The sequence below is a fragment of the Capra hircus genome, chromosome 11 (assembly GCF_001704415.2).
Source record: "Capra hircus breed San Clemente chromosome 11, ASM170441v1, whole genome shotgun sequence".
Taxonomy (NCBI): Eukaryota; Metazoa; Chordata; class Mammalia; order Artiodactyla; family Bovidae; genus Capra; species Capra hircus.
The window spans coordinates 42,799,039-42,826,534 of record NC_030818.1 but is presented as its reverse complement, the minus strand read 5'-3'; the positions used below and the strand labels follow the sequence as shown (position 1 = coordinate 42,826,534).

Below are 27,496 nucleotides of genomic sequence, written 5' to 3'. Positions count from 1 at the left end.
CCACACTGGCCTCATCCTGCCAGGTGATAACAGGGCATAGTTCCATCCTGGCCACCTTCTAGGATGGGCTGTAGTAGGTGTCTTATTTGTGCCCTTGATCTGGTCCCAAGGAGACTCAAGACTCGCTTGGGAGAAAAAACTCATTCATCTACTCCAGTCGTCTTTTTCTAAAGATGAGAAAACTTAGGGCCAGTAAGGGGAGGTGCTTTACTCAAAGTCACATAGCTGGTGAATGACAGAGTTGGGATTGAAGAACTTAAATTCCTGATTTTGTTTTAGCAGTCTCTATAGAGGAATGAGCCCCTAACATCCTACAGGAAGAAAGGAATCTGGACGGAGATTAAGGGGACCCATGAAGGAAGGAACCCACTGGACAAGGCCTCTTTAAAAGTTGTTTCCCAATTCCCCCAAATAACCTGAAAAATAATCTTGGGTAGAGATGCAAGTGCACACACACACACAGACACACACACAGACACACACACACACACACACACACACACACTCTCCCTCACACCCCACCACACACAAACAGATTCCTCCATATAAGGACTCAGAGCCGGAGTAGGGTTACCCCAGCCCTCCCCAGGGCTTTGAAGAGAAGAAAGCAGGGAAATTTGGAGGGAAGGTCAAGCTGATGATTGAAGAGACACAGCAGTATAGGAAAATCTCCGTATTTCTTGCACAGTCGTTTGTTGAAAATGTGTCAGCAAGTACAAGCCCATCTGAAACTAGCAATGATACATCTGAAATAGATTATTTAAGCCGGGGAGGTGGTATTGCGAAGAAGAACATGGCTATCAGCACTCGTTTGGCTGACTCAGAGGAATAAAACACAGTGAATTCTGCCTTGGCAGACCACCCACCATTCATCAGGGGGAAAGACAATCAAGGTGGGGGGGACAGGGCAGGAACAAAACAAGACAGATGAACTTTCATAGTTTCACCAGCATCCACATGGCTGCAACCATTATTGTAAGAAAATGTGATGTTTGAAAATAAGCTGTGAAAGCTGAATCCTTCACAAAAGTCCTGAGGGTTTATTTATTTAGATGACCATATCCTCTCTTGTCAACTGAGTGGATTTGTCCATGATGTTTTGATTTAAATATATTACCTGTTGAGCCCGTTTGCTCTGTGTATACCTAGAGCTTTGCTTCTCTCTGGGCATCCACACTTCCTTTTCTTTTACCTAGAAAGTCTTTCCTCTTGACTCTCCAGGTCTAGTCCCTAAATTACCTCTTCCCCAGAGCCACTGTCCTATCTTCCAAAATTCCTTTGAATTTCCATTGCAGTTTATCTGTACCTGTCTTGTGACACACTTTCTACTTTGGAGCATAGCGATTCCTTTCCAGGTCTATCTTCTCTACTAGATGGAATTTCCTGTAGGGAAGTCTGAGTCTGGAGTTTTCTTTGTTTTGCCCACAGAGGTAGCCCATAGCTTTGGGCATTATATGCACTCAGTAAATAGTTGTTGAATGAATGTGTCAAAGAATGAATGAATGGAGTTTATACTGGGTACACACATTTTGCATAGTGAGGTACACAGTTAAACAAAGGGAAAAAAAAAAAACTGTCGTATAAGATGATTGGTCTTTTTATGCAGCTGCCCTTCCAGTCTCCTCGAGAAGTTCCACCATTCTAAGGGAAGAGCTTAAAATGTAATAAAAATTTATCTAATTCACGATCAAGTGAAAATACTTTGGGCCTAGAGCCAAAGAATATTATTGGAATGAACTTTTTTCAACACCCTAAATTTAACCAGCTGGAATTCTTTTTTTAAGTACCATCCTATTCAACCTTTTGAAATGAAGGATTTGCCTTTTAGTGGGAAATCTGCATTTCAACACAAAGATGAAACAACACAATGTCTTTGGCTTACTTATTCTTCTGAAAAGCAAGCTCATTTTTTTTTTTTTGAATTATATGCTTTGGTTATGTTAAAGACACAGATTGCAGAAAATTCTGTTTAGGCCTGACAGATTGGTGGCTTGCATTTTTTCATTTTTATAGATAAAGGGGGCATGAAAGATGTCATCTTTTCTCCCCACTGATAGAGTGGATGCCTAGGGTGAGAACTCTTAACAGGTGAAATTAGTAACATGTTGTTTAGATAATCAAGGCTCTGAGATGATAGAATTGGTTTAAAAAGGTGGGGGGAAGAGTTTTTAAGTGAGTGAGTGATGAGATTAAAGTCACTGGTGAAGTATCTAGGAATACAAGGACTATGAACAAGTTTCAGCCAAGAAATTCTATCAAGTGATGTTTGTAGAATTCTTGTTTGCTTTCGATCGTACAGAGCATCACAAGTTGGTAAAATCTTAGCTAGTGAAAAAGCATAGTGATGGGAGACGTGCTCACATAAATGCTCATTTCTAGAACAAAAGGGAATGCAATTTTGACAATATCAGAAGGTTAATTAAGAAGTCTGTGAGCAGTGATAAAGCTGGCACATTTTCAGTCAGACTGACATAACTCAAGACACAGGTATTGCTAATGTTGGCTCTATAATATTGTATTATTCAAACTATAATATACATACTCTAGCAGGTCACATGGAGAAGGCAATGGCACCCCACTCCAGTACTCTTGCCTGGAAAATCCCATGGACGGAGGAGCCTGGTAGGCTGCAGTCCATGGGGTCGCTGAGAGTTGGACACGACTCAGTGACTTCACTTTCACTTTTCACTTTCATGCATTGGAGAAGAAAATGGCAACCCCCTCCAGTGTTCTTGCCTGGAGAATCCCAGGGACGGGGGAGCCTGGTCGGCTGCCGTCTATGGGGTCGCACAGAGTCGGACACGACTGAAGCGACTTAGCAGCAGCAGTAGCAGCAGCAGCAGGTCACAGGATCTGAGAGGTGAGGGCTGGCATCTGTCTTAAACAGAGGGTCAGGAGATAGAAGGACATTCGATGGATTTGCTTTCAGTTAGATAAAGAAGCCTCTATCGTAGACTAGCTGCACTGTTGTTACTTTTGTGATTTAGATGCAGTAATATTACTACAACTAGAATGAATTCATTCATGGAACTTTACAAACTTTCAGGATGCATTTTAAGTGTAATCTGTAATTTGGCTATTGGCAGGGGGAGTCGGACACGACTGAGCAACTTCACTTTCACTTTTCACTTTCATGCATTGGAGAAGGAAATGGCAACCCACTCCACTGTTCTTGCCTGGAGAATCCCAAGGACGGCAGAGCCTGGTGGGCTGCTGTCTATGGGATCGCACAGAGTCGGACACGACTGAAGTGACTTAGCAGCAGCAGAGAAGAGACTTGAGAATGCTGGAGCTGGAAGGGACAGTTAGGGTCCTTTATTTTGGCCTATCACCAATAGAGAGATTCTTCCCCATTATAGTGGACTGTCATCCATTCTTTTCATGAAGACCCAAGGTGAGCGGGAGGTGACCCTTCCTCTTGGGGATAGCTCTACTCCCATGCTTCGTCTTGTTAGGAAAACAGGGAAATTATCTAGAAATGTGTGTTTAAGAAAAGAAATACATAGATGAACATATACACTTTAGCGAACAGCAAACATCCATACATGTCTGTACTTCTCTAGAGAGGCCTGGGTTCTCAAATCTTGACAAAAGTCGGCACCTGGAGCAGTCATGCAGTGCTTTGGGAATGTTGCCTTTTGCTCGGCTGTTTCTGCCCATTTGTACGTCAGCAGCATTACTTGTTGATTGGTAGACAGTGATGTGGCTCTATGACATACCCAGGGATTCGTTTTGGAAACAAACAGCAGGTCAGTAGTAAAGGAATCTTTGAGATGTTCTTGAGGAAACCTAGAACTTGATTTAATGATCTTCAATTCCAGGGACGTCCCACCCGGCTTATAGTGCTCTCTGTCAAAAGTTGGTCCTGATGCACATAGAAATGTAAAGTGATCTGTACATAACATTCAGCCAAAACCATTCCCAATTCAGTGCAGATTTTTAATGAGACCTGAAAAAAATAAGATTCATTATTTGTTATTCAGCCATAAGGAACCATTGCAACCTAATAATGCATAAGGTCCCTGGGGAAGGAAACGGCAACCCACTCCAGTATTCTTGCCTGGGAAATCCCACAGAGAGAGGAGCCTAGCAGGCTACATTCTATGGAGTCCCAAAGAGTCAGATACGACTTAGTAACTAAACAACAACAACAACAGCAACAAATGCATAAGGCATTTCTGAGGCCCTAAATGGAAATGCTGGATCTGGAGAGACTTTTATGCAACAGAACAGGTTAAAGTGCCTTTTATCAGAGGAGTACAAGGCATATGAAAAGATTGATTCAGAAGAGGACCACATATTTGCAAGTCCAGAAAGGGAAACAGGAGTCCAGTGCTGGCTACATTACACTGTGCAGCGTGCCACAGGTGCATTCACAAACACTTCCCCTTTTGTGGAAGTAGTGAGCACATCATCTGCCTGACAAAAGCTGGTTTGGAAGTTATGCAAAGAGCGTTCCCTGTTTGAGTCTGGGCCTGTTCCTGGTTAATGAGGGAGGGTGGAACCTTGGACTCCACATGGAAGGATCCTTAGGAATTTCCCAAGCTTGCTTTGGTCCTGAAGCAGGTGAGTTCCAGACAACCTCATAGCCAGTGGATCTCTGCCAGGAGAACATCAAAGCTTCCAGCTTCCATGCCTCCCCTTACCCTAAGACAGTGCTTATGAAACTGGATTGTGCGTACGAATCCCTGGGAGTGCTTGCTAAACACAGGTTTTTGTATTCCACTCCGCCCTTCTCCGTCGACCCAGTTTTTTATTTAGTAAGTCTAAGGAAGGGCCTGGGACTTCGCATTTACAAACAAGCTCCCAGGTGATGCTGATGCTGGGCTTGGGTTTGCACTTTGAGAACCACTGCCCTGAGAGGACCACCGAAGAAATAAAGGGAGCACAAGTAAACTGGCCACTTCCCTGCCGGCCGGCCAAGCCCCCCCCCCCCGCAACACCCCCCCCCCCGGGGGGAGAATGAAAATGTGGGTGGGAGGAGAAGAGGCCCTCAGTCAGGGGCAGCCTGGGGGGTGGGCAGAGCTGCTGGTTGAAGGTGATGCTTAGAAGCATAAATTGTGAGACTCGACTCTGCCTAAACCGTGATGAAATAATTAAAAGCATCATAGCAAAAAGTTAAGCCCTAGGGAGGCTATTAACAATTTAGCATTTCCAGTTCCTGTGGGGATGTTGATTCTGCTTACCAAGGAGAATGTGTTTAGAGATGTGTTTGGTGGGAGAGGCTGCAGAATCAGCTGGGGATGCCCGTTGCCTTTGGTTCGTGGGGGAAGAGAAATGCAAGTATGAGTCTCTCTCACGAAGACAGTGTCAGAAGCGTGTTTGGCTCATAGGAACGGTTTAGTTTCTCTTCTACTGACTGATTCTCAGAGGGGAAGCAGAGGTAGAGGATGACAACAGTGGAGGTGAGCCAAGAGGCACAGGAAGCAGATCAGGTGTTGTTTTCTAATTTTGAAACCAAGTCAGTTCATTCAGACTGTTTAAAAGGCCCACTCAACACCTCTGGGCTGGACTCTCCTCCAAGAGCGGTTATTCCTCCCAATGGTTCAAGAGAAAGAGATCCCTCCTCACTGGTACTTCTTGGGTAGTGCAGAACATGGTGGGAACCACAGGAGGGAAGGATGGATATCCCAGAAAAGAGCACTGAATGGACAGTCAGGAGACTAATTCTGATCTTCACTTTGTGGTTAACCATCAGTCTAGCTATGGGCCAGTCACTTCATTTCTCAAGGCCTCAGTTTCCCCATCTGCAAAATGAAGGCGTTAGACATGATGATCTCTAAGGTTTTTTACAATTCAGAAACCAAAACCAAATCTTGGTGCCAGGTACTCAGAGACTTTCCTTGGTGACGCCTCACTTTGTCCTGTGGCCTAGTGCTGTGGGGAACGGGGCCAGGCTGCTACCCCCAGAAGCTTGGTTTGCTCTAGGCCAGTGGGTTAGTTGAGGAGTTTGCCAAGAAGAGATGCATGCAGTTGGTTAGGCCTGGATAAGGTTAATGGTTCTCTGGTTTCTCACTGGAGATCTAGTCCAGGCACCAAAGGGTTGCTTCTCAGAGTCAGGGGCGGGGAATATGAAATGAGACTCTACCCCCAACTGAGCATCCAAGTACCTTGTTGTTGTCATGTTGGGATCATAGTACCCTGTTGTGTGGATCTCCTAAGAAATGGATTTCAGTCTTGGTGATAAACAAATTTATTCAATAGCTGAGCCCAGAACAAGTGCAAAAATGCATTCTCAGATTTCTCATTGAAAAAAGCTATGACTAAATCTGTAGTTAATTTCACCCTCACCTCTCAGTTCATGGAATGTGAGCAGTTGGATGAAGACATACTTGTTTTCTAAGTCCGGTCTTCAGCTTTTGCTGGTTCATTGAGTGGTATTTGTTTTTTTGGAGCGGGGTGTCAGGGAGGAGGACTTGCCTCTGTAGATGGTCCTAGGCAGCCTCCCTGGGCAGGCCCGGTAACAACAGATTTAAGAGCTTCCACGAGCGCCATGCCATTGTTACCCACCAGGCTCCTCATGAAAGGGAACCCTGTGCTGGTTGCCCTGGCTGTTCTTGGCAGTGTGATCCATAGAAGGAGAACAGGACGTATTTTACACTTGAGACCTGCTATCCTAGAGTATAACAACAACTCTTCTAAGTGCTCTTAATATTAAGCTAATGGAAAACATACTCTGTTTACTTACCATCAAAGTCTGTTTTTCTTCTCTGCTGCCTCCCCCAGTCACCTCAAACTCCAAGCAGCTAGAGCACACAGAGCGTCCCTGCTCCGTCCCTCTCCTCCCTCTGTCTCAAGATTGACTTATCCATGCTTAGTTAGCTCAAGGTGGACTTGCAAAAGCTAGGAACTCACCATATAAACCATACAATCCCCAGGTTGCACAAACCCAATATTTCCTTTCTCACAAAAATCTCAGTGCGAGAAATGCTTGATTTATGGCTAGGTTTACGTTTATTAGTGTGAGCAGTCATTTTTCCTCACCAGGATGCAGCCCAGTGCAGTGGAATAGAGAAGGTGGGCCACTCTTTCTGGGTGCTGCTGTTTTTGGAATGCTGGTTGTCTCCTAGTCACTGAGTGGCAGGATTCCTTATCCTAAAGGTGAGGATTTGGCCAAATTACCTTAACCTCAGAAGTCTAGTGTTTACGTTGCTTTGTGCTATAAGAAGACATGTCTATATGGGGTACTCCATGGATAGAATTCCAGGTCCCGAGATGCCCACAGTTTCCGTGTCATTGAAGGTGCTAAATACAGCAGAGGAAGTGTAGGACAGGGAAGGCAGAGTGGAACTCTATTCCAGAAGTAGAGTCACAAATCCACTCATTTTCTGTTAGCATATTGTTTTTTTGCTTGAGCTTGTCTATAAGTAAAGTAAATGTATGTGTGTAAACCAGCCTTGCAGATAACCTTGCCACGTTACCAGCCTGCCAATCATACTAGCAATTTCCTTTTGCTGTTCACACATTTCTTATTATAAGACAATAGTCAGACTCACAAATGAACCAAAGAACACTCCCCCTCCTACCCCATACCTAAAACATCAACTCCCTTCTCTTTTGTCAAAAATAAACCAAAATTAAAAACAGAACTATGGGAAAGAAGTCACCACTGTTCATTTGATACAGGCCTTGGGCCTGTTCACTATCTGCAAGGCTGTTGTAATGATGTTAATCTATTTTAATGGAACTGAAATGTGATATCCTGTGGTTTACAATGCACATTGTTTCTAGCTTTCATGCTTGATTTTGGGTTTCTTTCACAGATAAACTTCTGCACTGGAGGGGCCTCTCCTCCCCTCGTTCTGCACACGGAGCTCTAATCCCCACGCCTGGGATGAGTGCAGAATATGCCCCGCAGGGTATTTGTAAGTTGAGCATTATTTTCTTCTACAAATGTCCATGTGTGTAGAGATGAGAGTTGTTGGAAATTACCCTTATGTTTTAAGTACTGAAAGGAGTTACTTCCAAAATACCTTGGCATCTGCATATGTGTATCCCATTACTCACTGGGCACCTAGGTCATTCAGGTCATTCAGCCCCAGGGACTTTTTTCCTTCCCCCCTTTCTTTTTCTCCTTACTGAGGGCATGAGGCTGACAGCAGCTCCTCCCTGTTGGTCTCCTCCCCAGGGTCTTGTGTGGCTCCATGACTGGTGACTGCATAGGTCTGTTCAGGGCCCATTTTATTGCTGGGCATTCACCCTCATGGCCTCATTTAGAGGACTTTGAATTTACTCCATGACATGTGTCTTTAGCAGAGACCAGAACCAGAAAGGACTCAGTTCACTGTTACTGTAGAGGTATCCTCATGCATATTATATATGCATGTGTTTTAAACATGGTATATTTTTATATATGCATGGTACACTACATATATAATTTCTACTTGTTTTTCTCCTAGATTCAGAGAAAAATGCACAGCATTGTTGCTAAAATTCAAAGATACCACTCCCCACCCCCACCATCACTATCACTGTCCAGTTATTGGTTCAAGCCAACTTTTATAGTGGGGACCTTCTTATGAAATTTAGATTTGTATGTTTATAAAAATATTTCTGAAAGATGTTGTTTTAAAAGGTAATAGTTTGCTTCTGTCTGTTGGAATACATAGTATGAGTCATGCATGGCTAAAAAGTCTGATGGGGGGTGCGGTGAGGGCCTGGTGCTTGATTCGATCCCAAACACAAAAAAGTAGGCTCAAGAAGAAAAGAAATGTGACGTCTAATTTTTATTTAAGGAAACCATTTTTATTTTGAAAGTAAATGAAAAAAATCAAGAGCCAGGAGTTGGGCCTTCAAGGTGGCTGGTTTTCAGATGGGCGGTCAACTAGACCCAGTCTTCTTATGAATGGTGTCTGCAGGGCAGGGCCTACAGACCGAGATCAAGCTGGAAGCTGGTTGTTTATTTTTATTAACTCCTAGGTAATTCTAGCTAACAAAGAGTTATTGTTTGAAATTTCACAAGCCCTGAGGTCCTGAGGGCTGGGTGGTGCAGGGGTTAAAAGCACCTCCTCCCCGCCGCCCCCCCCCCCCCCACCTGCCCCAACCTAGCTGGGCTGAAGCCTGGGTTAGGTCACTGATTGCAGAGAGCTCAGGGGTTGGACTCGAGGCATCAAGTGCCTACGTGCTGACTGGGTGGGGAGAGCTCTCCTCGTTTTGCTGGGGGTGCCTCCCTGGGGCCTGTCCTTGGCTGTGGGAACAGAGCCTTTGGAGGGAAGGGAGGAGAAGAGAGTGGGGCATAGAGGGGAGGGTGGAGTGGGGGCCCAAGGGCTGCTGCCTGGGAAACAGGCACCTTCTCTCCGGGTTCATCCTCCTGAGGGCAGGGAGTTTGATCTGAGGGGATGGGAAATTAGGAATCTTCTAGTTTGATGGGGCCCATACTGGCAGGGCCAGTTTAGGAGTGACCAGAATGTGGGAGTGGGTCGTAGGGATCCACAAAGTCCTTGGGCAGAACTGATTCGCACCCCACTGGCTTCCTTAACCTTCTGCCCTAGGCTCTCAAAGCATTTAGCACTTAGGCTGTGGCCTCCTGGCTGTGTGGACCATGGTCCAGGGCCTTAAAATCACCCGCTCTTGCTTTCCTCTAACCAGGGTCTCCCCTTGGCCTTTCTCAGATCCTGGATTCCAGTCTTTCCTTCAAAAGCCCTTGTGGGTGTGTAATGCGCGGTTAGTCATCATGTTAGGTAACTAGTCAAGCCTAGGAATAAAGAAGACTTACATTCATGTTGGACATGATAGTTTACAGAGAGCTTTTATATACATTTGTCATTCGAGCCTCACAATTCTTTAAGGTACTGTTTTTACACTCATTTTACAGACAGGGGCTTCCCTGGTGATCAGAGAGTAAAGGAATCTGCCTGTAATGCAGGAGACCCAGGTTCCATCCCTGGGTTGGGAAGATACCCTGGAGAAGGGAATGCCAACCCACTCCAGTATTCTTGCCTGGGAAATCCCATGGACAGAGGAGCCTGGCGGGCTACAGTCCTTAGTCATAAAGAGTCAGACACGACTGAGCGACTAACACTACAGATAGGAAACCTAAGACCTGAAGAAATTAAATGATTGTCCTAGAGCCACCAGCCAGTAAGTAGTAGAGCCAGAATCCCTCATCAGAATTTGCTCTTCTAAATTATAACTCCTGAGCATTGGTGACAAACTGGAAATGGGGTCATTCCTTCCTATACAATAAAATGAAATAAAGTAAAAGCTGTAGGTGAGCTAATAGCTGATTTTAACCGTTTTGATGCCTCAGAGTTCCTCTGCTCGAGGCCAGATCTCCGTTTATTGCTCTAATCAAAACAATCCCCCTGAATGCCCAATGAGGCTCTCAAATTGAGAAGTTGATTTTCATCAGAGTAAATGAAGAATATTATTATATTTTACACATCAATAAATCAATGTAGCCCTAATTTTGCCACGCAGGAAATCAATTCTGGTCTTTCTAAACCATCAAAGATGTTATGAACAAAGTAATTTCACAAATTATGGCAAGTAACACATTTATTGATGACTGCAGTTTAGGAATTTAGAGTCTGTGAGCACTGTAATATAATATGGTGCACTGGCATGAGCCGAGTGAAATACAGATTATATGGTGAGACTGTGATGTATCATTCGCTATTAGTGGACTGGTAATAATTACTAGTTTCAAAGCAGCTCTTTCCATGTAATCTTTAGTCTCAATCGTAACAGCCCTTCTCATTGACATTACGATTACACTAGCTGCCCTTATGATCTAGAATATCTAGTTGATGGGAATACTAAAATGAGGTAGTGAAAACTGTATGTTGTGTGCTCATTATAAGAGAAAATGCCATTTTCTCTGACCTGATGTATGAGAGAGAGGGGAGGGTAAAAGCCCAGTGTTAACATACTGTAGCATGATCACATAACTGGCTCTGAAAACAAAATTTGAGAAAGCTCAGGGCAGCAAAATAAAATGGACTTTCCTCATTTAAGCCTTTTCAAAAGGACCCAGATGAGATCCTTAATGGAGTGCTATAGATTTTGGAATTTATTCATGGTGCCTGCAAAACCAGCACTGCTAATTATAGGTCCAGTCCTGGGTTTCAATAGAATATTATAAGGTAAAATACTATTTAAAGGCATTGGTAGTGATGAAAGTGTTAAGGACTTGCTTCAGCTGACAAATCTCCTTTTTACTTACCCAATTCAGATTGTCAGGCTAAATGTATGATAATAACACAGAGTCCTAGAGAGTCAAAGGAGAAAGCCACAGAGGGTCACGGTAGTTGGAACCAGATAGTTTTTTTCCTGCCTATTTAGGACCCAAGTCATTGTTCAACAACAACAAAAAATTTATGAAAATAGTCTCAATGATGCTTTTTATTTCTCTTTGAAGCGAGGAGGCAAACAAAAATAGACAGATAATGTGATACTAATGTCAGCATTTTCTTTCAAAATCTTTCTGCCTTTTTTTTTTCCCTTCCACATTAGGCAAATGTTTGAAACCTAATTTTGGTATCTTATCATCTAATCTTGTTAAAGAGATTTACCCAGGAGTGGGATATATTGAGTGAGAATATAAATGCATTGTAAAGCAAATTACAAGGTCAGGGCCGGGAGTCCACTATTCAGACAAGTGCTTGAGTGAGTCTGGCTTGTTTTGGAATATGAGTGTTTGGGGCTCCTGAGAAGATGCTGCCAGCTTCTCTTTCTGATTGGCTAAATGGAGGAATCATAATTGATTAATTCCTCATTCCCACTCTTTAAACTCCATGGTGAATTTTTCCCTTTTTCAAAAGTTAACTGACAAATACTATCTGTGGCCTTAACGAATGCCTCTTAAAAAGGGCATGTGTGCTAAGTCTCTTCAGTGGTGTCCGACTCTTTGTGACCCCATGGACTGTAGCCGCCAAGCTCCTCTGTTCATGGGATTCTCCAGGCACGAATACTGGAGTGGGTCACCGTGCCCTCCTCCAGGGGATCTTCCCAGCCCTTAAAAGGGGAGACCTAAGAATATTTCCTGCTTGTGTTTTAAGCATCTTTTTTTGAAATTCCTGGGGAGTTACTGATGTTTCTCATCCTAGCCCGCTGGCCACCGGCATCTGTGCCCTTTTGTGCCCTTTCAAACACTGAGATGACTGGTAAACTGTTAGTGACTCCCTTGATTTATATGTTTTTTTAATTTAGCTAGCTCCAAAAAAGAATGATTGGGAAGTCAAGCTGGCCCCTTCTTTGCCACGGCGGCATTTCCCACTCTCGGGTTCTTTTCAGCGAGAGAGAAATAATGTGACTTAAGCAGGGCCCCTCTCCAGACGGCTTGGCGACTGGCCAGAGAGTTGACTAGCTGAACTGTATCTTTCTGTTTCTTTCTCAACTGGAGCTGAGGCTCAGCCGAGGGCGCAGGATGTTGTATAATTTGGTTCACGTTGTTAGCCTCTCAAAATAATGAGGAGGAGGCCAGTGTAGCATTTCTCAGCCTGCTGCCCGTCATGGTGCTGGCTGCTTTAACTGTTCTTCAATTCGGATGCCGTGTCTGCTTAAGTTGGCACCAGACACTCCTCCTAACTTCTCTAGACTTGCATTTGTTTGACTTGGGGGGACAACTCCTGAAGATTTGATACGGCCCATTGGTTAAGTCTGAATTAAATTTCTCTTTTGAGATTTTTTTGCAGCATCCCTTGAGATAAACATGGGAATCCCCACGAGGTGTTATGGAACCAGAATTAGGACTCACTGCCCCTCACACAAGCTGGGATGTGAGATGTTACTAGTCTCTCTTCCACGTAATTATTTCACAAGGACCTTCTCATGTTTAACAATATCAACAACTAGTGTGTTTTAGGCAAAGATTAAAAGCATTTCTAGGGCCATAGAGAATTGTAATGAGTTAACCTTCTCTTTTTTGATATCTCCATGAAATGATTGCCTATTTAGAAAGTTTACCTGCCACCCAGGGGGTTTTAGGAAGCAGGAGAGTTTCCTTTAGGTCACCTTGTCCAAGTCCCTCGCTTCATGGAGGAGGAAACAGAAACACAGAGATGAAATGGCTTGCCCCAAGAAACGCAGCTGGTGAAAGATTGGAAATTTGGAAAATAGTTGTTGAACTTCCCTAGAATGTAGGGATCCTCATCCTTGAGCTTGGATTGGTCTAGATTTTTCTGCTTTAAAGACTGGATTTAAAATGCTTAGCACTGAGTCAAATGGCAGGAAGACTGCTTTGACAGACATTTGTTGGGCACCAATCCCCAGATGTAGCAGCCCATTCTAGGCACAGGGGATAGGATCAGCGAGGGCTTAGGCCTTGGGGTTGACAGCTGGGGGAAGGGAAGGCTGGAGGTAGAACATAAATAAGCAATTGCTGATGCCCTCCTCGGTGATTAAACATTGATGTTGGTGTTGTATTATTTTGCAGGTAAAGATGAGCCCAGCAGCTACACATGTACAACTTGCAAACAGCCATTCACCAGTGCATGGTTTCTCTTGCAACACGCACAGAACACTCATGGATTAAGAATCTACTTAGAAAGCGAACACGGAAGTCCCCTGACCCCGCGGGTTGGTATCCCTTCAGGACTAGGTGCAGAATGTCCTTCCCAGCCACCTCTCCATGGGATTCATATTGCAGACAATAACCCCTTTAACCTGCTAAGAATACCAGGATCAGTATCCAGAGAGGCTTCCGGCCTGGCAGAAGGGCGCTTTCCACCCACTCCCCCCCTGTTTAGTCCACCACCGAGACATCACTTGGACCCCCACCGCATAGAGCGCCTGGGGGCGGAAGAGATGGCCCTGGCCACCCATCACCCGAGTGCCTTTGACAGGGTGCTGCGGTTGAATCCAATGGCTATGGAGCCTCCCGCCATGGATTTCTCTAGGAGACTTAGAGAGCTGGCAGGGAACACGTCTAGCCCACCGCTGTCCCCCGGCCGGCCCAGCCCTATGCAAAGGTTACTGCAACCATTCCAGCCAGGTAGCAAGCCGCCCTTCCTGGCGACGCCCCCCCTCCCTCCTCTGCAATCCGCCCCTCCTCCCTCCCAGCCCCCGGTCAAGTCCAAGTCGTGTGAGTTCTGCGGCAAGACGTTCAAATTTCAGAGCAACCTGGTGGTGCACCGGCGCAGCCACACGGGCGAGAAGCCCTACAAGTGCAACCTGTGCGACCACGCGTGCACGCAGGCCAGCAAGCTGAAGCGCCACATGAAGACGCACATGCACAAGTCGTCCCCCATGACGGTCAAGTCGGACGACGGCCTCTCCACCGCCAGCTCCCCGGAACCGGGCACCAGCGACCTGGTGGGCAGCGCCAGCAGCGCGCTCAAGTCCGTGGTGGCCAAGTTCAAGAGCGAGAACGACCCCAACCTGATCCCGGAGAACGGGGACGAGGAGGACGAGGAGGACGACGAGGAAGAGGAGGAAGAGGAGGAAGAGGAGGAGGAGGAGCTGACGGAGAGCGAGAGGGTGGACTACGGCTTCGGGCTGAGCCTGGAGGCAGCGCGCCACCATGAGAACAGCTCGCGGGGCGCGGTGGTGGGCGTGGGCGACGAGGGCCGCCCCCTGCCGGACGTCATGCAGGGCATGGTGCTCAGCTCCATGCAGCACTTCAGCGAGGCCTTCCACCAGGTCCTGGGCGAGAAGCATAAGCGCGGCCACCTGGCCGAGGCCGAGGGCCACAGGGACACTTGCGACGAAGACTCGGTGGCCGGCGAGTCGGACCGCATAGACGATGGCACTGTTAACGGCCGCGGCTGCTCCCCGGGTGAGTCGGCCTCGGGGGGTCTGTCCAAAAAGCTGCTGCTGGGCAGCCCCAGCTCGCTGAGCCCCTTCTCCAAGCGCATCAAGCTCGAGAAGGAGTTCGACCTGCCTCCCGCCGCGATGCCCAACACGGAGAACGTGTACTCGCAGTGGCTAGCCGGCTACGCAGCCTCCAGGCAGCTCAAAGATCCCTTCCTGAGCTTCGGAGACTCCAGACAATCGCCTTTCGCCTCCTCGTCGGAGCACTCCTCGGAGAACGGGAGCTTGCGCTTCTCCACGCCGCCCGGGGAGCTGGACGGAGGGATCTCGGGGCGCAGCGGCACGGGAAGTGGAGGGAGCACGCCCCATATTAGTGGTCCGGGCCCGGGCAGGCCCAGCTCAAAAGAGGGCAGACGCAGCGACACTTGTGAGTACTGTGGGAAAGTCTTCAAGAACTGTAGCAATCTCACTGTCCACAGGAGAAGCCACACGGGCGAAAGGCCTTATAAATGCGAGCTGTGCAACTATGCCTGTGCCCAGAGTAGCAAGCTCACCAGGCACATGAAAACGCATGGCCAGGTGGGGAAGGACGTTTACAAATGTGAAATTTGTAAGATGCCTTTTAGCGTGTACAGTACTCTGGAGAAACACATGAAAAAATGGCACAGTGATCGAGTGTTGAATAATGATATAAAAACTGAATAGAGGTATATGAATACCCCCTCCCTCACTCCCACCTGCCACCTCCTTTTTTCACCATTCCCCGCCCCCCCTTCCCCATCGCCCTCCAGCCCCACAACCTGTAGGATTTTTTTCTAGTCCCATGTGATTTAAACAAACAAACAAACAGAAGTAACGGAAGCTAAGAAAATGAGAGTGCTTGTCACCAGCACACCTGTTTTTTTTTTTTTTTCTTTTTCTTTTTTCTTTTTCTTTTTTTCCTTTATGTTCTCACCGTTTGAATGCATGATCTGTATGGGGCAATACTATTGCATTTTACGCAAACTTTGAGCCTTTCTCTTGTGCAATAATTTACATGTTGTGTATGTTTTTTTTTTTTTCTTTTTTAAACTTAGACAGCATGTATGGTATGTTACGGCTATTTTAAATTGTCCCCGATTCGTTGCTGAGAAAACACCGTTGCTGTTTCCAGTTCCGTTCTGAGAGAAAAAGAGAGAGAGAGAGAAAAAGACCATGCTGCATACATTCTGTAATACATATCATGTACAGTTTTCTTTTATAACGTGAGGAGGAAAAACAGTCTTTGGATTAACCCTCTATAGACAGAATAGATGGCACTGAAAGAAAATCTCTACATGGTAAATGTCTGTCTCTAAAGGGTTAAATATTATCAATTGGAGAGGAAAAAAAGGCCTTTAATTGACAAACTAACAGAAAAAAAGTTTATTCTATCATTTGGTTTTAAAATATGAGTGCCTTGGATCTATTACAACCACGTTGATGGTTCTTTCTACTTGTTATAAACTTGTAGCTTAAATCAGCATTGGGTGAGGTAATAAACCTTAGAACCTAGAGTATAATTCTATATTGTATTTCTCACAACAATGGCTACCTAAAAATATGACCCGTTGTCCTAGTTAATCATCATTTTCCCTTTCGTTTAATCTTGTAAGCAAAACTGATTATACCAGTATAAAAGCTATTTTGCTCCTGGTGAGAGCTTAAAAGAAATGGGCTCTTTTGCCCAAAGTTTTATTTTTTTTAACTGATGATTAAATTGAATGTGCAACGTGCAAAGGCCCTGAAACATGATTAAATACATTAGTAAGGAATTCATTTTATGAAGATAACTTGTTTTAAATAATGTCTTTTGAAGAAAAGTTCTGGCATCAGAAGAAATAGATCCAGACCTACTTGGTTGTCAAATGGACAATCGAACAATAAATGTTAGGACCTCGAATAGCATGTTAAAAAGAAGAGACTGACAATAAGGTTTGACAGAGGGTAACAGAGGGGGAAAAATATGTGATTTATTAGCACAACATGGTACTCTTTGCCATTTTAAACTAGAACAGGTGTATAAGCTAATATTGATACAATGATGATTAACTATGAATTCTTAAGACTTGTGTTTAAATGTGACATTCTTAAAAAAGAAGAAAAAGAATTTTAAGAGTAGCAGGATATATGTCTGTGCTCCCTAAAAGTTGTACTTCATTTCTTTTCCATACACTGTGTGCTATTTGTGTTAACATGGAAGAGGATTCATTGTTTTTATTTTATTTTTTTAATTTTTTCTTTTCTTTTCTTTTTTTTATTAAGCTAGCATCTGCCCGAGTTGGTGTTCAAATAGCACTTGACTCTGCCTGTAATATCTGTATCTTTTCTCTAATCAGAGATACAGAGGTTGAGTATAAAATAAACCTGCTCAGATAGGACAATTAAGTGCACTGTACAATTTTCCCAGTTTACAGGTCTATGCTTAAGGGAAAAGTTGCAAAATGCTGAAAAAAATAATTTGAACACAATCTCATTGATGAGCATTTTTAAAAAAAAACTAAAAAAAAAAAACTTTGCCAGCCATTTACTTGACTAATGAGCTTACTTACTCGGACTCAACATTGCAAGCGCTGTGAATGGAAAACAGAATACACTTACCATAGAGATGAATGATTGCTTTCGCTTCTACAGTGCAAGGATTTTTTTGTACAAAACTTTTTTAAATATAAATGTTAAGAAAAAATTTTTTAAAAAAACACTTCATTATGTTTAGGGGGGAACTGCATTTTAGGGTTCCATTGTCTTGGTGGTGTTACAAGACTTGTTATCCATTTAAAAATGGTAGTGGAAATTCTATGCCTTGGATACACACCGCTCTTCAGGTTGTAAAAAAAAAACATACATTGGGGAAAGGTTTAAGATTATATAGTACTTAAATATAGGAAAATGCACACTCATGTTGATTCCTATGCTAAAACACATTTATGGTCTTTTTTCTGTATTTCTAGAATGGTATTTGAATTAAATGTTCATCTAGTGTTAGGCACTATAGTATTTATATTGAAGCTTGTATTTTTAACTGTTGCTTGTTCTCTTAAAAGGTATCAATGTACCTTTTTTGGTAGTGGAAAAAAAAAAAGACAGGCTGCCACAGTATATTTTTTTAATTTGGCAGGATAATATAGTGCAAATTATTTGTATGCTTCAAAAAAAAGAGAGAGAAACAAAAAAGTGTGACATTGTACAGATGAAAAGCCATATAATGGCGGTTTGGGGGAGCCTGCTAGAATGTCACACGGATGGCTGTCATAGGGGTTGTACATATCCTTTTTGTTCCTTTTTCCTGCTGCCATACTGTATGCAGTACTGCAAGCTAATAACGTTGGTTTGTTATGTAGTGTGCTTTTTGTCCCTTTCCTTCTCTCACCCTACATTCCAGCATCTTACCTTCATATGCAGTAAAAGAAAGAAAGAAAAAAAAAAAGGAAAAAAAAAAAAAAAAACCAATGTTTTGCAGTTTTTTTCATTGCCAAAAACTAAATGGTGCTTTATATTTAGATTGGAAAGAATTTCATATGCAAAGCATATTAAAGAGAAAGCCCGCTTTAGTCAATACTTTTTTGTAAATGGCAATGCAGAATATTTTGTTATTGGCCTTTTCTATTCCTGTAATGAAAGCTGTTTGTCGTAACTTGAAATTTTATCTTTTACTATGGGAGTCACTATTTATTATTGCTTATGTGCCCTGTTCAAAACAGAGGCACTTAATTTGATCTTTTATTTTTCTTTGTTTTTATTTTTTTTTTATTTGGATGACCAAAGGTCATTACAACCTGGCTTTTTATTGTATTTGTTTCTGGTCTTTGTTAAGTTCTATTGGAAAAACCACTGTCTGTGTTTTTTTGGCAGTTGTCTGCATTAACCTGTTCATACACCCATTTTGTCCCTTTATTGAAAAAAATAAAAAAATTAAAGTACACAATGTAAGCTTCTTGTGTCCTCATTTGACACACTCTGTAAATTACTTTCAAGAAAATAACAGGTTTTAAGAGAAGGCCAGTCAGTCTTTTTCAGGATTATTTCTATGGGCATTTTGATGCGTGTATTATACCCTAAAGGAACATAAAGTACTTACTATATTAAAATAGACATATCTCAAGCCATGGAAATCGTTTTTAGACTTTGTAGTTCTAGAATAATTTTCAAGAAATGGAAAGTGTTTTCAGTCTGATGTTAAAAACTTTCCCTCCATCTCTTAGCAGTAATCCATTCAGATATAAATGAAAAACTTACTGGTAATAGCATCTTAAACTTTCATTCCCTCTGGATTTTTTTTGCTGTTCTTGTCTGAAAGTTCTTTTCTATTCTCCCAACCTGCCCTATGGTAGAACATAATGTAAAAAAGATGTTTTTTTTTTTTTTTTTTAAAATCAGCTCTTTTCTTTCCAAGTAAGAGTCTTTCCTCATACCCAAAATAACCCCATCCCTCAAATCTAAAAATCCAGAAATGAAAGCATCAGGTAAAAAAAGAGAGAGAGAAAAAGAAAGCAGTAACTAGGAGTTTAGCCAGCTTAAGCCCAATGTGTGGAATCAGCCACTGATTTGCTGAGATCCATGAAGGTTTGCTCTATGATTCTAAGAGCCTTAGGGACCCTAGATGGGACAGATGTTTTAGCTGTTTTTACAGAGTCTTTTTGACTGATAGCAAATGAGAGTGGGAATACCCTTTAGTTGTCTTTTGGCCTACCAACAGGCTTATAAAATGAAGCAACATCTTTGAAAAGCAAGTTAGGTCTGTCTTAAAAGCCCCTCCTTAGAAATCTGTGTTGTCATTTTTACAAATACTGCATGTTGCAGCATCTACACACGTACCTCTGTGATACTGTCTCCCTGTTCCCAGTGTAGATGAATGGATACGACATTGTCCTTATTTTTGTAAAAACCAAAACAAAAGCCATTCTGTTGTCTTGTGGTAGCATTTCTGTTGCTCAGTTCTTATGCCCTGGTGCCTTGTGAGGTGGCCTTTTCACGGAATGCCTTTTGTCTGAGGCAAGAATAGTTTGATCTTTCTAAAGTACAGAGAAAGTAGGTGTACTTTTTTAAAAGTCTGATTGAGTGGAAAGCAGAGAGGCAGAGAGGAATCCGGTAAGAGATGATTTGGGAGAGTATAGTGGAGGAGCTGGGGTGGCATCATGGGGTACTTACAGAAGGTGATAGTTGGCAGTGAAGTGAGGGGAGATATATGTGTTTTAGATAAGTTTACTTCACCAACGCAACCAGAATGCTGTTCAAGACATAGAGAAATAGTCTTCAGTGCCATGCCAGCTTCAGATACAGTGACTTCTGCTTCACCATATTGAATGGTCCGTAAAACTGCTGTGTGTTCCTATCACTCCTTTATTAGGAGCTGTGAGTACAGCTGTGCAGGTTTTATATACAGTATTCATTTTAATTTCTCCATATATGATGCTCTTAGTGTAATTAAATTTTGCATCCTGACAGACAGAATTAATGGTGGATACTCTATGCTTGTATGCTCAAATTTCTTAAATCAAATGGGAACTGGGGAGGGGTGCAAACATTTGGTGATAAATCACAAATTATGTTTGATTTACATAATCCCAAAGTTAAATAAATTTATTGGGAGACAGGTTCTTCAGGGTTCTCAATCTCCTGACTTATTGAAACCCTCCTATAAAATATTATTCCTGAAGCTGTGTGAATAATAGACGCCTGAAAACCTAGGCAACAAGAAGATAGCTTATAAATGACATCTTGCATCCGGAACACTAAAATTAAAAATCTTAATTTAAATAATAAAAAACATTTCCAACAGTAGATGAATTCATGATAAAGGTTTTTAAAACAAAGAAACAATAAGGATGAACACATTTCAGGATTCTCAAGTTAAATGTATATGACACCCCTGATGTGTTGAGTGCTTGAATGCCTGGTGCTTAAAATGTTCTCTTTTAAAAATCTTCATTTTGAAAACAATAACAGGAGTACAGTGAATAACTGTCTCACAGATTTTAACTGAGACACCCTGCCTTACATGTAGTACCTTCATCCCAAGACCGTGTACAGTCCTCTCTGTTTAGGACTTACAAAAAGAGTGAGACGGACGTATTTTAAAGGTTGTTAAGAAGTAAGATTGGTTCTTCATTTGTACCAGCGCTGGCAGGAAGTGTGAAGTAGCCGAGTTTTTTCCCAGGGCATTCTGCGATAGAACTGTTTATTTAAATACCATTTCTGTATATGCAATAAGTTCATCCTGTATATATTCATAATGCTGGAAGTGAGAACTTGAAAGGAAGTGGCAGTGGGGGTTAGATATCATTTCATTTGGGGAAATAAGGAAATGAGGTGGTTTGTTCACAGACACTAAAAGTTTGTTAAAAGGTACGGGGATATGTCAGGCCTTCCTGAAAAGGAGTTGAGAAACCTCAGGCCCCACCCTGTCCTGCTTCAAACACTTTACTCTCAGAGAGTGAGGGAGGAAATTCAGAATCTCCATTTTTTAAACCGACCCCCTGCTCCATGATTTCCTATGACTGTGTTGTAATTGTGTGCTCTTCATTATGGTTTGTTCCTCCATTGTCCCTGGGCCTGGTGTTTTCAAGAATGTTCACATCCTATACTCTGTTTTTTTTTTTTCTCTCCCCACCCCCTAGACTTCCCATTTAAAAAGAAAAAAAATTGTGGGACTTTTGCTGGTATGAGGATGGGATTGGCAGTACTCTTTAAACCTGCTTGGAAAAATGGTTTTTAAAAGATTGTTAGATTTTTAAAGAGTGTTAGCTTTCAAAAGGCATTAGCCACTCAGCAAATTTGCCTGTCTTCTAAGACCCTGCCACTTTCCCAATTAAAAATAAATGAACCCCTTTTTAGGGACATGAACATCGGAACACATAGATGGAATTGGGATGATGTACATTTACTCCAGGGTTGCTTTAGCTACAAATGGTAGACATGGGTTGTTGGGTCGGCACTTTTGCTTGCTGTCATCTTGTTATCCCATTAGGCCACTGTTTCATTTAGTAAAACACATGGCCAATGAATCAGCCTTTAGGGGGATGGGCCTGTTTCTCTCTCTCTCTCTATTTCCCAGTGTCATTCATGATCATGGGAGGCGATCAATTCCTCCCTTTCACGTGGAAAAGGAGACCAATACAGTTCACATGGGTTATTGTAGTCAAGAGCTTAAACTTGGCCGAACGCAACTCAATCGTTGATCCAAATACTGTTTTTCCTTTCTGTAAAGTGGTAAAGGGAGTGGTCTTTACAAGATGGCATAAAAGGCAAATTAAGCCATCATCTCCCCAAGGTCTGTCCTCTAAAGCAGGGCCCCCAAACCCGTGGGGTGGGGGGCGGGTCGTGTTTTTAAATAATGGTTGACGTGGTGCATGCCCATGGTAGCTATATACTTTGTCTGTTAGGATTTTAAACATCAGCAGCAGGCTGACAAAGTGGCTTGAAGAGGGTATCAGCGAAAGGAGCTTCAACGACAGTGACTTAGGGCTGGGCCCGGAATGGGGATTCCCCAGAGCCCACCTGGATACAGCAGGCCCCTCAGCTCAGGTCTCCACGCTCAGGGGGGGTTTTCGGAAAGCAGCGGAGCTCCAGACCCTGGGGCCTCCTGCGGCGCCAAGTCAGGGGAGAGGAGGCCCCAGGCCCCTGCTTCGGGTCGCCATGGCAACGAAGCCTGGAATGCCACAGTGGTAGCCCTCTTCCTCGGCACATCCCACATCCGGACTCCCAGTTCTGCTGCTTCAAGTCAATGTACACAGCAAGGGAGGAGCCCTGAAGGAAAATAACCACTCCCTTCTTCCCTCCATCACTGCCTTGCCCCCTCACAAAAAGAAAAAAAAAAAAAAAGAAAAGAAAACTGCATGTTTGAAAGAAACTACAGGCAGTTTTTGGTGCCATTTGGGAGCAACTGCTTTGAGTTCTGGTTTCCTCTTCAGAGATTTGTTCGCCTCTTGTAAATCGTTGGCTGCTTTGACGTTGAACTTGATAACATTTCATGTTTTCGTTGTGCTGCTTTTACATCAATTTTTATTTTTTTGTTTCTTTATAATTTTATTATTATTTTAAGGAAATGTCCCCCTCCCTCCCCCTTCCCCTGTTCTCCTCAACCAAAGGACTGTTTCCTACTCAGTTTTCTCAGTCATAAGGGCGAGTGTTTCCTTCCAGGTGTGTCCCCAGCTCATTAGGACTATCCTGGGATGGGGAGGGGGTCTGGGTCCTTTGGGGGAGGAGGGGAGAGAGGTGTGGGAAAGAACTCAGAGGTCAGAGATCTGGGGGAGGTGGGGAGATTCAGGTTTAAATCATGCTTAAGATGCCGGTGGCTCAACCTGTGTTTAAGTTGTAATTTTTAAAAACCTAGTTAGAGAATAGAAAATCACTGGGCCAAGTCACACCTGTATTTTTTTTTTTTTCCCTCCCTCCTCTGTCTCCAACCTCTTTCTAGGTTCTTCACACACCCCCATTCGGCGTAGTGCCCAGAGAGCTCAAGATGTGTGGCAGTTTTCGGATGGAAGCTCGAGAACCCTTAAGTTCTGAGAAAATTTGAACCCCCAGGGGTGGGGTGGACGCGAGCCGCCCAGCCGACATCTGCGTGGTCTGTCATCCTGCTAGTTTGTGATGTTTTCTGACAGTAGCCTCCAAGAAGCCGTTGTGCGAAGACAGAGTCCTGCAGTGTCCTTCCTGCGCGGGCCTGCAGTGTCATTTTATTTATATTTTTTAATAAAAAGTAAAAACAAAAAAACAGACCCACATTGGAACAGTGAATCAGTCCCCTAGAGAGGGTCTGTGGACCACCGCTGCTCTGAGTGCCGTCCTGGCCCCTCCGAGACCAGCCAACCCAATTCCCTGTCTTGTGGAAATGAGCATGAGTTCCCCAAACCCCTTGTTTCTATACATTCTATGTTGTCTTTTAAGAAGTGTGCTTAACATTGACACAATAAATGTTGGAGCTTTAGGTGGTGTTTGTTTGTTCTTTAATTATTAATGCTTATAAGACAATGCAGCTGCTTTAGAACTGTGTTTCTGAACCATGTCTTGCAGACACCTATCGGGTGGGAAGGAGGGACAGATTTGAGGGATGGGTAGGAGGTGTAGGAGGGGAAATAGGTTACTGCTTATCAGATGGCATAAATTTTCAAGGGGAATCAAAATGCAAAACTTGGGAATAAATCATAGCAATATCATAATTAATGTAGTAGTAGTGTTGCTGTTTATTAATGCTGAAGTGTAGTTTTCCTAACTGTCTGACTTACAATTTGCATACCATTAAATAATGCATAATATGGCACACTGAATTCTGTTTTTCAAATATATGCTTTTGGTGGCTACTATGCAGGATTTGAGTTTGTCTTTTAATTTAGCTCAAGAAAGATAATGTCATTGAGTTAGTGGTAAATCCCAAAGAAGGTGATGAATATCAGTAGTTGTTTATTAAATATTCTAATTTTAGGTTCCCAAACCTTCAGCAAATATATCTTAGCCCAGACAAACAAACAAACATAACGCTTCTTTATTACTCACACCAGGAAATTTGGGGCAGATTTTATAAGGGGAAAAGATGATAGGAGGAGAGAGTTCCACATCGGAACACTCTCTTGTCATTGTAGTAGCGCTCCATTCCTTAGAAATTAGTGACACAAATAAGTTAGGTCTACAAATGAGTGATAAAAATTTCTTCTGGCTCAGTTAATTTGCAAAGAACTTTTCTCACTTTGGTGTTTTCTATTGCCTAGAGATCCAGACGAGTACTAGAGACAATATAGCATATTAAAACAGGTTTATAAATAATAGAACTCAGACACCTGTGTGTTGCAAATTTACATATTGGCTGTGAACGCAAGTAGGGAAAATCTTACCCATTCACCCTCTGGCTAGGTTACCTAGCCTAGTGAGAAGACAGCAAAATAATTGGCATCTGGATTCTTTCCTGGTCATTCATAAATAATGACTCCTCACAGTTATGTGCTGCTTCATGCGTGATGTGGGGCTTTTATGTGCATTGTTTCATCTGATCCTCGGTGGAATAGATCTCAAGACTTCCACTTTGTGGATGCGAAGACTGAGGCTCACCAAAGTTAAGGGCTTGCCCAAAGCCATGTCATTGAGGAAAGCAGAGAAGCCAGTGTTTGGGTGTCTTGTCAGCTTAATTCCACTGAACTCTGACTGGTCAAAAGGACTGTTGTCTTACCATGTTAGCACACAAGTCGTAAATGTTCACCAACCCACACACGTATGGCTCTCACTCAGAGATCGAAGATGTCCACTATAAGGGCACACAAAGATGTCTTTTCCTACAACTAACTGTACGCACTGCAGAGGGGAGCTTGGAGCAAGCATGACAAATAACTCTGGTTGGTGAGGTGGCCTGGATGAGTTTTTGAGAGTTCCTCTCATCTAGGTGAGATGGGACTGCCAGACAAGGGTTATTTTTTGGAGGAACATTTCCTGCCCCATGTTCTGCCTCTGTGTTACTGAAACCTCAGACCATTAGGGATTCCGGGACAGCATCTTCCCAGAACGTGCTAAGCCCCTTGCCAATACCTAGAAATGGTAACTGCTTCACACAGGAGACTCGACTGAAATAGAACAAACAATCCTGGATTTGGGGACAACTTCAGCCTTGGTGCTTGCTACACTTTAATTTCTGATCTGTGTGTTTCCACCTCTACCTCTTATTTCTTCTTGGAGCCAGTATGTAAATAAATGGTATCTCTAGAACTAGGATGGCTGGGGGGAGGAGAGGGAGTAGGTGAAGGGTATATTTTTCTTAGTCCTCCTTTTGGAGAAGAGAGAGCCCTCGTTGAAGCAAACAAACAAAAAACAAACCAACCCCAAACTCCAAACTCCACATATCTTCCCCCATACCCTTTTCCATTGAAAGAAAAGAACAATTCATTTTTGAAATTCATTGTGAGATGATGGTGGTACACTAGGGCTAGAACTTTTGAAAGCCCACGCAAGATGGATGATTTGGGAAGACATCTGCCTGTGCGATATGCCAAGGTCATGTTTCTCCATGAATGGTGGAAGCAGCTGAAGGGACAGACAAATCTGATTGAGGTGCTTACTGTGCCCTCTCCCCAGAGCGAAACTTCAAATTGCAGATAGATTAATTGGTTGCCAGGCATGCACCAAGCATGGACTAGAGGACACAGGCCCGTGTTCTCAGGAAGGTAGGGACCAAATACCGGACATTGTTCTCACCCTCCCAAGCCTGGTCCATGAACATTAATTCTGTGGTCTGTCCAGACTGTCACACTAAACAAAAAGTTCTGTTAGCTGTCTGGGTCCATGGTGGCAGAGACTCAGTAGCTTCTATAGCACCCAGCACCAGGCCATTTGAATATTGGTGGTGCTGGAGAAAAAAGTGATTGTATCAAAACCGATGATAGAGAAACAAACAAACAAAAATGGTGGTAATGAAAAATCTTAGGGAAGAAGAGCAATCTTGGATCTTAAGTCTAATTGAGTGCCTAGACCTCGGCTAAATGTATCCTGGGCATTTTTACTTGGAGTTTTCGAAAGTATTTATACTGAAGTCCCATCTTTCAAGCAGTAAGAAATATCTTTCCAGTTTTTTGTGTGCTGACATGATTTTCTCTTTTTAGAAAGCTAGATAGTTAGGTGAATGGTGAAGATGATTATTCATATTAGCAGGTTTTCCCCCAGTGTTAATGTTTATTCCTATGAAGAATTCTTATATAGATTAGTATCCCCAGAGAGCAGAGGTGGAGAGGATCAGGATGGAAGTGTTTCGTAGGTGTTGTTTCTCTTCTTACATGCCACACAACACTGGCTCCTTTTTGGGTGGAGTGAAAGGGAAGAGATTTAAGGAATTTGCATCGTGGTTGTGAAGATTTCATTGAGTTCAACTGGAAGTTCAGAAGCCACATGTGTTCAAGCACACCTTTCAAGGACCATCCCGAGTTCTTCATCAACAGGGAAATAGTAAGGTGAGGCTCCTTTTTTCTGACTCCCTAGTGGAGGTAGCACTTTCCAGTTTGCCCTTCTCCGGGGGTACATTAAGGTAAAAAATGTCTCAATTCCAGCACAATCCAGAAGCGGTCCTTCTTTCTCTTCCTATCTCCGTGTAGGTTAAGATATCTGTTGTTGGGACTTCCCTGCCTGGTAGCCCAGTGGCTAAGGCTCTGTGTTCCCAGTGCAGGGGCCCCAGTTTGATCCCTGGTCAGGGAACTGGATCCTACATGCTGCACCTAAAAAGACCCTGCATGCCACAAGAAAGATTCCAGGTGCTGCAACTAATACCCAGCTCAGTCAAATAAATAAATACATTAAAAAAGAAATATATATATAGTTAAATTACATTACCTTTCTCCTTGCTTTATATTAAAAAAAAAATGCTCCCAGGAAATAATTAAGATTTATAGAGTACTTTTGGGCTTCCCTGGAGGCTCAGATGGTAAAGGATCTGCCTGCACTGCAGGAGACCTGGGTTTGATCCCTGGGTCTGGAAGATCCCCTGGAGGAGGGCATGGCAATCCACTCCAGTATTCTTGCCTGGAGAATCCCATGGACAGAGGAGCTTTGCGGGGCTACAGTCCATGGGGTTGCAGAGAGTGGGACACGACTGAGCGACTAACACTTTCAGACTTTCATAGAGCACTTTTACAGACATGACAGTATCAATTTTCCTCGCGATTCTAGACCTTCGGTAGGACAAGAATAGACTTAAGCTTGAAAGGAACCACAGCAATCATTCATTTTACAGAGCAACAGAAGCAACAGGGCAACAGAGGCCTAAAGATTAAGTGAAGGACCTAAGATCACACAGCTTGAAAAAGTGAGAGCCAAGCTT

General features: G+C 43.3%; 1 protein-coding gene across 3 annotated transcripts in view; it reads left to right on the top strand.

Moving 5' to 3' along the window:
• BCL11A (B-cell CLL/lymphoma 11A) overlaps window positions 1–23,635 on the top strand; it is a 99,667-nt gene extending 76,032 nt beyond the window's left edge. Inside the window, exons 3-5 of one of the 3 annotated variants that reach the window (XM_018055277.1) lie at window positions 7,764–7,865; window positions 13,376–15,118; window positions 23,126–23,635. In XM_018055277.1, the coding sequence (XP_017910766.1) occupies window positions 7,764–7,865; window positions 13,376–15,118; window positions 23,126–23,217 (1,937 nt within the window). In that variant the 3' untranslated portion in view covers window positions 23,218–23,635. Of the gene's footprint in view, window positions 1–7,763; window positions 7,866–13,375; window positions 17,830–23,125 lie in introns of those variants that run through there. The other 2 variants (XM_018055279.1, XM_018055276.1) reach the window with 2 other exon arrangements.